Source organism: Berghia stephanieae, chromosome 13 (genome assembly GCF_034508935.2).
Source record: "Berghia stephanieae isolate SIO BIC M18660-M18661 chromosome 13, UCSD_Bste_1.3, whole genome shotgun sequence".
NCBI lineage: Eukaryota > Metazoa > Mollusca > Gastropoda > Nudibranchia > Aeolidiidae > Berghia > Berghia stephanieae.
The window spans coordinates 28,175,266-28,184,233 of NC_088372.1; the positions used below are offsets into that span (position 1 = coordinate 28,175,266).

Consider the following 8,968-nt stretch of genomic DNA (forward strand, 5'->3'; position numbering starts at 1 on the left):
TAGATAGATTTATTAGATAGATAGGTAGATAGATAGATGGATGGATAGATTGATAAATAGATAGATATATCAGTAGACAGATGGATAGATAGATAAATAGACAGACAGATAAGGTAGAGAGCGGATAGATAAATAGATAGATAGATAGATAGATAGATAGATAGATGTGTGCGGCTATGTGGTCTAGCGGCTTGACACTCGCTTTTGGACCGGGATTCCTGGGTTCGAGCCTCGCTCGGCGCATATTTGAGCCCTTGGAAAAATCTCTTTACTCACTTTCCCTCACCGTACTCAGGAGTAAAATGAGTACTTGGCCGTAAACAGCGTTGTCTCTCTCCGAAAAAATTGTAATATCGCCTAACAGGCGTCAAGTCCCATTCTACATGTTAAGTGTTGATGTTGGCCAGGGACCCCTTGTAAAGCGTTTTGAGCACGATTAGTGGATATTGCGCTATTTAGATGCTTATTTTTGAAATAGATAGATATATAAAAAGATAGATAGATAGATAGATAGATAGATAGATAGGTTGTGCTATATCCCGCCCAAGGGAGGCGAACAGGGAATATTATTGGTGTAAAATTATTCAAGTAGTTATCTCCCTTCGTCAACAATATCGTAACAGATAGTTACAGTAGAACTCGGAAATAGCGAGTTCGGCGGGTCCATTCCTGATTACTCGCTATTTCCGAGTTCTCGCTATTCCCGAGTTGCCAGGAAAGGTCTCTCGGCCGTACAAAAAGATGGAAAGACAATGTGTGTGTGTGTGTGTGTGTGTTTGTGCGTGTGTGCCGCGCGTGCGTGCAAATGACTGTGTGTGGAAAAAGTGAGGTGGGGCGGGGTTGAACACGGCCTTCGTTAACTACGTGATAATGGCCACGGGTTGAAGTTGATCCACCCCTAAAACCCACCCTTCCATTTCCATCAAGATGTCGTGTGTGTGTGTGTGTGTGTGTGTGTGTGTGTGTGTGTGTGTGCGATTGTTTGTATGCACTAGGCATGTTTGATGAGGTAAGCAAGCGCATCACTCTAGGACTTCATAATCAATCACTGACCCACTAAAACGATGGTTCCACGCTCCCTCTCTGACCGATGCTGTGCTCGTAACAAAAATAAGAAAAGAAAAGAGGCGAGGCTAAAAATATTTGAATCGCCCTTGTCTGTTGTTTTGCTTTACTTCATTCGAAGTCCTAGGCTGGGGCAGGAAATGCTCGTTATTTCCGAGTTGACCTCTTTTTCATACTCGCTACTTTCATGCTTATTTTATTTACTCAAATAAGAGAAAAAAACGGGGATTTAGATTTTACTCGCTATTTCGAGTATGTTACTTTCATGTTCTACTGTAACAGAAAGTCGCTTGTCGTCCATGACACCATGACACCATGTCACTCGCTCTTGTATTCTGTAGCTAGTTTCCAATCACCTCTCACAAACATAATATACAGAGCTCCATAAATAAGCGCCACGAATGAAATCACGTTAATTTCTTTGAGTCATACCTAACAAATCGTGAGCATTGTGAAAGCTTGTTGGCGAATAGATAAAACGAAGATGACGCCACTCAAGTCACTGTATTAGCCAGACTATAAAAGTTCAAGGTTACTCATAGTTTTGTGTGTTTGGTCCGTTATACTTCCGGATGGCAATGTTGTGAGCTTCTTAGCCAAGCGCACACTATCTATAGTGACGCTATTGGCCTTTTACAGAAACTACGACAAACTTATGATCCATTGATATTTACTATTAAATACAACTCGCTGTTGACTTTTTGATGTATCTACGTCGCTGTGTATTGTGATGTCATTTTATCGGAAGGGTCAGGTCGTACCCTTCCTGAACTTAAAACCGGACACCATTGACACTTACCTAAAAAGCACGTCGCACTAATTTTTTTTATTTTTTTGGGGACTCGGCTTTTCTATCGCGCAATATCCACGAAACGTGCTCAAAGCGCTTTACAAAGGGCCCTGAACAACAGCAACACGTAACATAATAATAATAATAATATATAATAATAATAATAATAATAATAATAATAATAATAATAATAATAATAATAATAATAATAATAATAATGAAATTTATTTATATTGCGCCCACTCCTCTATACAATAAAGCTCTAGGCGCATAACAATAACTTTAATCCATTCAAGTTTTCTCTCTCTCTCTCTCTCTCTCTCTCTCTCTCTCTCTCTCTCTCATAAAGAACCAAACATGACGCCTGTTAGGCGATAATACAATTATTTTCCGACAGAGACAATGCTGTTAACGGCCAAGTACTCATTTTACACCCGAGTACGGTGAGCGAATGTGCGTGAAGTGTTTTTTATTTCCAGCTTTAGAAACTGGAATGAATTGCAGCGGTGCTAATGTCTCTGAAGGACAATCTTGTTTATTTATTTTTTTGGAGGGGGGAGGGGGGGGGCAGGCCAGTCTATATGTTTGAAATATACGAAAAATTGAAAAAGAAATACTGCCTAAGTGACCAAGCCGTTTCAAATCTGTCACTTGGCTGGTGGGGTGGATTAACGTGTTTTTAAAAGTAAATTTCAAGTTAAAACGTTGGAAGGATGAAATTCTAATTTCAGGAACGATAAGAATTTGTATGCATTCTATTCTATACTTACTATAACACTACCGCCCTCTTTTACTTGCTCCTATAAAAATACGAGTCAGATAAATTATAGTGATAGTGATAAGTGATAGGTCCTATAATATTATTTGACTGATTGGTGATGCGGCGCGCAAACAAAGGTTATAGTAGTATCGTATGGCTATTGTGCGGCTATGTGGTCTAGTGGTATGACACTCGCTTTCGGATCGGAAGGTCCTGGGTTCGAGCCTCGCTCGGCGCATAGTTGCGTCCTTGGAAAAGACTCTTTACGCACATTCTCTCACCGTACTCAGGTGTAAAATGAGTACCTGGTCGTTAACAGCGTTGTCTTTGTCTGAAAAATTGTAATATCGCCTAACAGGCGTCATGTCTCGTCCTACATGTTAAATGTTGCTGTTGACCAGGGACCCCTTGTAAAGCGCATTGAGCACGTTAAGTGGATATTGCGCTATATAAATGCTCAATTTTTTTTTTATTGTGAAGATGTGGTTCCAGGAGAAGGCAAGCCTTGTCTGAACCGCCGGGATGGATCTTTCTTAGTCTGACATCTCACCATCAGCTGTTCCAGTATGGTTGTATCTGGGCTGGCGTCACCTTCAGGATCAGGTACTCAAGCTCTTGCACACGTCAACGTGACGATCCTCCGCAAGAGAACAAAGGTTATTATAGGGGCTGTTTATTTCCATTTAATTTTATCATTTCATATTCTTAAGGTTTCTTTGAGTTGAGAATAAGGTGTTATAGTAGTAAGTTTTTTAAACCAAAATCGACAACTTGTTGATTACATGGAGTGACTTAATAGATTCGGCCTCTCGACTCTCGGGTTGATATTTTCCCCAATATCGGGCAAAAAGTGTATAAAAACACAACCGTGGTTTCATGCTTTCTTTAACGACATAAACAATTTGTAGCACCTATTCAATAGTCTGATGTCACGTCCACCCAGCAACCAGCAGCTTGGTTCTAAACAAAGAAAATCTGTACTTTTTATTTTTCATGCTGGCTAGAACTTTTTCACGTCATGTGATCAGAATGTATAAAAGTCAAAACATGATCAGATTTGTAATGTTTTTCTCCTTTGGATACACTTTTATGCTCGTCGGAGAAGTATGTCATAAGGGCGTCCACCATTGTTCCGACAGTTTTTTTTAAACCAGTTACTAAGTTACTATGCGTCATTACGTGGGACTGACATCACGACTGTTAAATCCTATTCGTTGCACCAAATAAATTGCCCCGCTTTGAGATCACACATGCCACAAAGTAAAGTCAGCTTGTCGTCACGTTTGGTTAAAAAAAAAAAAAAAAGCAATATTACAGACATGAGACGACTCGTTTAGGGGGAATTGAATATAGGAATTATAGTACAAAAAAGCTATTTAGCGACGTATACTTATTTGCAGGTCTGATAACCCATATCGTTGTGGACTCATTATTGCAATAGAAATACTATCAAATTAACGCAAAACATTATTCATTACATCAATGTGAAACAAGACCATAAATGATTTTGGTTACCAGTCCTGTAAATATGTACACGCTGGTATACTGCCGTGTCAGGAAAAACACATTCAGAAATTTGTGCTGAAAACTCGTCCTTGAAATATCGATCGATTTAAATTGCCCTCGTCTTAGCAAAAACTTTCAAACCTGGGACTTCGGTTTAAAAGTTTTTGCCAAGACGTTGGTCATTTAAATCAATCGAGAGACAACCGGGTAGTTGATGCCGGCGAGTGGTAGTAGTAGTATTGGCAGAGTGTAGAGGCCGTGGGAGTGGATGGATTCGGTCCCGGGGTCGACTTAAGAGTTCCAGACTGTAACTGCGGCGGTGGTGCTCAAGTGAGGAAGATAGATCGAGACAATGAAGTGACAGTTTAGTACTACTGTTAGTGATAGTAGCATGACTTCATGTGTCAGAAGTAGAAGTAGGGAGTTGATTTCATGAGCGAAGAGCACACATCACAGTCAAGTCCGGAGACACCATAGTCTACCCGAGTCCTAGCCCATCCACTCCAGGGTAGTGGAGGCGATCAAACAACAAAGGCCAGGATGTATAATGATGAAGTCTTTATTCAGGAACAATGGAACAGATCATTCTTTTGTATCGTATTCTATAGGCGTGTAGCAATGAATGGATCAATGAATGAATGAAAAGAATCAATGGCAGAATAATCACATAATATTAGCTATAGCAGTTAAAAATAGATTTAGCGCGGACGTCAGGGAAAGTACCTACGTCACTGGTCCAGGTAAAAAATTTATATTCTCTATTGTCCTCTGGCACTTTTTTACTCACTTCATATCTTGTTGTTACCAACATAAGTGCCTGCTCCACTCACTTTTCTGAATTAAAAATTCACCCCATACACCGGAGCATACTCAATGTCTCAATCGTTTCTATGTTATATGTTTGTGTTGAGAATATTGGCTATTAAGCTTAACTGCTGGTCAAAATTACTTCGCGATGGTGGTGTGCGAACGAATCGGCGGTCTCAAGAAGTGGGTGAGAGAGGGATCTAGAAATGACTTGGGTTTGAAACGAATCTTTTTGTGTTCGTGGATAGCTCACACGGTAGAGCCACGCTCTCACCTGCCAGGCGGAGTTGTCGTACCAATAAGGTCGCAGGTTCAAACCCCACCACCGCCGCGAAAAATTTTTATTCTCTATTGTCCTCTGGCACTTTTCTACTCACTTCATATCTTGTGGTCCAGGTAAAGTGATGTGTAGACTGAAGTGAGTAAACTCGATCGAGTTGTGTGCATCTTAATGATTTAAACAAATTAATGCAAATAACATGGGACATGTATGAAGGAACAAATAAGTCTAAACTAAAGAGTTATGCTACAAAATCAATCATAGTGAATTGCAGAGTTAAAGAGTAAATGTTTAGCTCGTAATTAGTAATCAAAGGCGTTAACGTTATGGCTGTATGAAATATTTAAGTAGCAATTATTAAGTATACAGAAGAACAAAGTAGTTTTAGATGACTCAAGGTAGGTGGCTAGAAAGCTATGAATTGCCAGAATTAGTGATATACATTTGTAAATGATCATAGTTGTTAAAAGGAAGTTATAACGATGTGAAGTGGTGAAAGAAAGCACAAAAATATAGTATCAAGCCAGAAGTCACACCCAGCCGAAGATAAAAATAGTACTACATCGAGAGACTACCCGTGTAAGGGCTTAACACACAACACACAGCGTACTATTGGTCATAGTAACACACACGAGTAAAGGAATGTTGATATCAACCACAGAGGCACACAGTCTTGCATTACTTGCATACAATTAAATAGTGATGGTAGCAACAAGTAGTAAAGAGTAATAGAGTACAAAATCAAATAACATTAGATAGAATGGCCATTCTATTAACACACCACACACCACACACACACACACATATATATATATATATATATATATATATATATATATATATATATATATATATACTGATATGGTCGAGATATTCATTATACATCTGACTTTACCTGACTACGATGAGGCAATGAGAAAGTCTTTTTCAAAGAACTGAACATTGAGCAGATCAGAGGCCGGGAGTCTCAGAGTGTTATATCACAAGACCTCTATAAGTACTATAAGTATTGTCCGTGACATCCCAAAATAAAAGCAACTATTTTTATGTTGACGTAACATTTTAATTGTTCGGAAAAAAATATCCCACAAACTCTCGTGCTCATATAACATGGAATCAGAGAGGTTTGACTTCAATTATTTCAAAATATGTATTAATGATTGGAAGATTAACAAAGAATGTAAACGTAGAATAACTGCAGCCGAAATTTGGTTTTAGAATCTCATGGAAAGATAAAATAAATAACGAGGAGGTATTAAAAGAAATTGGAGTTCGACCAACTTTGGTAAACACCATCAGAAAAAGACAGTTAAAATTTATCGGACATATTTACAGAAAAAAAACGAATTGAAAAGATTGTACTTACGGGCAAAGTTGCTGGGAAGAAAAGAAGAGGGAGACAGAGGATAGATTACATTGCCAATCTGAACGGATGGAATGGTGAAGGAGGTACAGGAATCGAGCTATTGAGAAGATCTGAGGACAGATATGGTTGGAGGGACATCCTAGAAATAGGAGAGCTAACGCTAAGTTAGCTCTCCTATTTCTAGGGGGACATGATCGCCGATGTCTGCAACAGGCCTGGCACTTTATGATGATTAATGATTAATGGGGGAAATTTCGGAATAAGACCTCTCTCATTTTTTTCTATTGGTTTGAAACATTCTAGATCTATTTTTATGTGAGCATTTTATGGACATTGCAATTTTCGCATGATGTAAAATAAAAGATAATTTTATACATTTTTGCCGTTTATTTCACGTAAAAAAATAATAATTGGCTGAGTTATAACAATAAATTGCGCTTATTTAGCGCATATTCCCGGTGAAAGGCTCTATGCGCTTTACAATAAAATCTCGAGAGTAAAAAAATGAAAACATGACATACACATTATATTAGCGAGAGGTCTAGAGCTATACATATATCTCATTATCTCATTCGTCTGTAGTGTTTCATTCATCCTGTTTTGTTTATAAAGGGAAAACCCGAAACGTTCATTTGATCTGTGTTTTTTTTTTGTAATTAAATTGAAGCTTACATTCAATTTCACATTATTATTATTTCTTTGAGCTTCGAGCAGCTACATTTACATTACATAATATATGCAAGTATTGTAAACAAACAATGAAAAATGTGTCACACGTCTAGATATGGTAGTTAAAACATGGACTAAATAGAGACATTGAAATTGTATAATAAGTTGAATTATGAGTTGTGATCGTTTAAAAACCCAATAAACAGATTGAGTATATATTAAAATATGATGATGTCACAATATTTTTTTATTTCTCATGATCAAATCTTATAATATTTGTGAAAAAAGGTACATTTTTACGTGTTTTAAAAAGAATATTTAGAGTCTTCTTCTTCTTCTTCTTCTTCGTTCCCGTCACGTCACATGGTATTTTGAGTCTAAAAATCTAATGTCCTCGGGCAGGCTGTTCCAAATGTGAGACCCTGCAAAGTTAAAAGATCATTCACCATATTTTTTTTTGCCTCACTTTGTTTTTATTTTAATGACACTGACTTAGATGATCGTAAATTCCGCCCAGGTGAATAAAAGTTAAAATCTTTAAGGTAGGAAGGCTCTTCGTTATTTTATTGAGAGATAATTTGGTGGCAAATGCATCCTATTTTATAGATAGAATGAAGTTGACGTCACTCTGGTCTTTGTTATTGTATTTTGCCATCCACGTTTACGAGTTGTTCTCACTGTGCGGCTATGTGGTCTCGTGGTATGACACTCGCTTTCTGATCGGAAGGTCCTGGGTTCGAGCCTCGCGCTCGGCGCATAGTTGAGTCCTTGGAAAAGGCTCAGACATTCTTTCACCGTACTCAGGTGTAAAATGAGTACCTGGCCGTTAACAGGGTTGTCTTTGTCCGGAAAATTGTAATATAGCAAAACAGGCGTCGTGTCCTGTCCTACATGTTAAATGTTGCTATTGACCAGGGACCTCTTGTAAAGCGCTTTGAGCACATTTAGTGGATATTGCGCTATATAAAGCTCAATTAAAAAAAAATAATTTTAACTGTCTTAACCAGACTATAAACGTTCAGGGTTACGCCGAGTTTTGTGTGTTGGTCCGTTATACTTCCGGATGGCAATGTTGTGAGCTTCTTAGCCAAGTAAATACTATCTATAATCAATTCGTGCCACAACAGGCAACCAATGAAGATTCATGAGCGATTGTCTGGCTTGTACTTGTACAGTAGTTCTAGTGACAGTACGGGCTGCAATGTTTTCAATGCGCTGTAATTGGATTCAATAGTCTGATGTCACGTCGCCCAGCAACGGCGGCCATCGTGGTTCTAAAATAGAACTTTTCATATGTCTTGTGAACAGAATGTGTAAAAGTCAAAACATGATCATATTTACAATGTTTTTCTCCTCTGGATACACTTTTATGCTCGTCGTAGAAATATTTCATAAGGGCGTCCGCCATTGTTCCGATAGTTTAGAGCCAGTTACTAAGTTACCATGTTACCGTCACGAGGGAAGTGACGTTACGACTGTTAAAGCGTATTTAAAAAATTGTTTCGCTGGAAGACCTACCAAAAGAGAATTACAATAAATTTGACGAGATGCGGAAGTGATTTGCTTTGCTGCATACAAGGATAGATAAGGTCCTGTGAACCCGATTTTTCTCATTTCTTTAAAAAAGAGACTGGTATATTTTACTTATTAAATTCCAATATTTTAAAAATGTTTTTGTTGTACTGAACTTTAGATGAATCTACAGTCCTTAATTAATGCCTTTAA

General features: G+C 38.1%; 1 protein-coding gene across 1 annotated transcript in view; it reads right to left on the reverse strand.

Annotated features, from left to right (window-relative positions):
* LOC144959275 (ficolin-1-like) overlaps window positions 1-3,493 on the reverse strand; it is a 13,054-nt gene extending 9,561 nt beyond the window's left edge. The window contains exons 1-2 of the mRNA XM_078891818.1: window positions 3,398-3,493; window positions 2,626-2,655 (exon numbers count right to left, since the gene is read on the reverse strand). Of these exons, the coding sequence (XP_078747944.1) occupies window positions 2,626-2,655; window positions 3,398-3,493 (126 nt within the window). The remainder of the gene's footprint in view (window positions 1-2,625; window positions 2,656-3,397) is intronic.
* Between the last annotated feature and the right edge of the window lie 5,475 nt (window positions 3,494-8,968).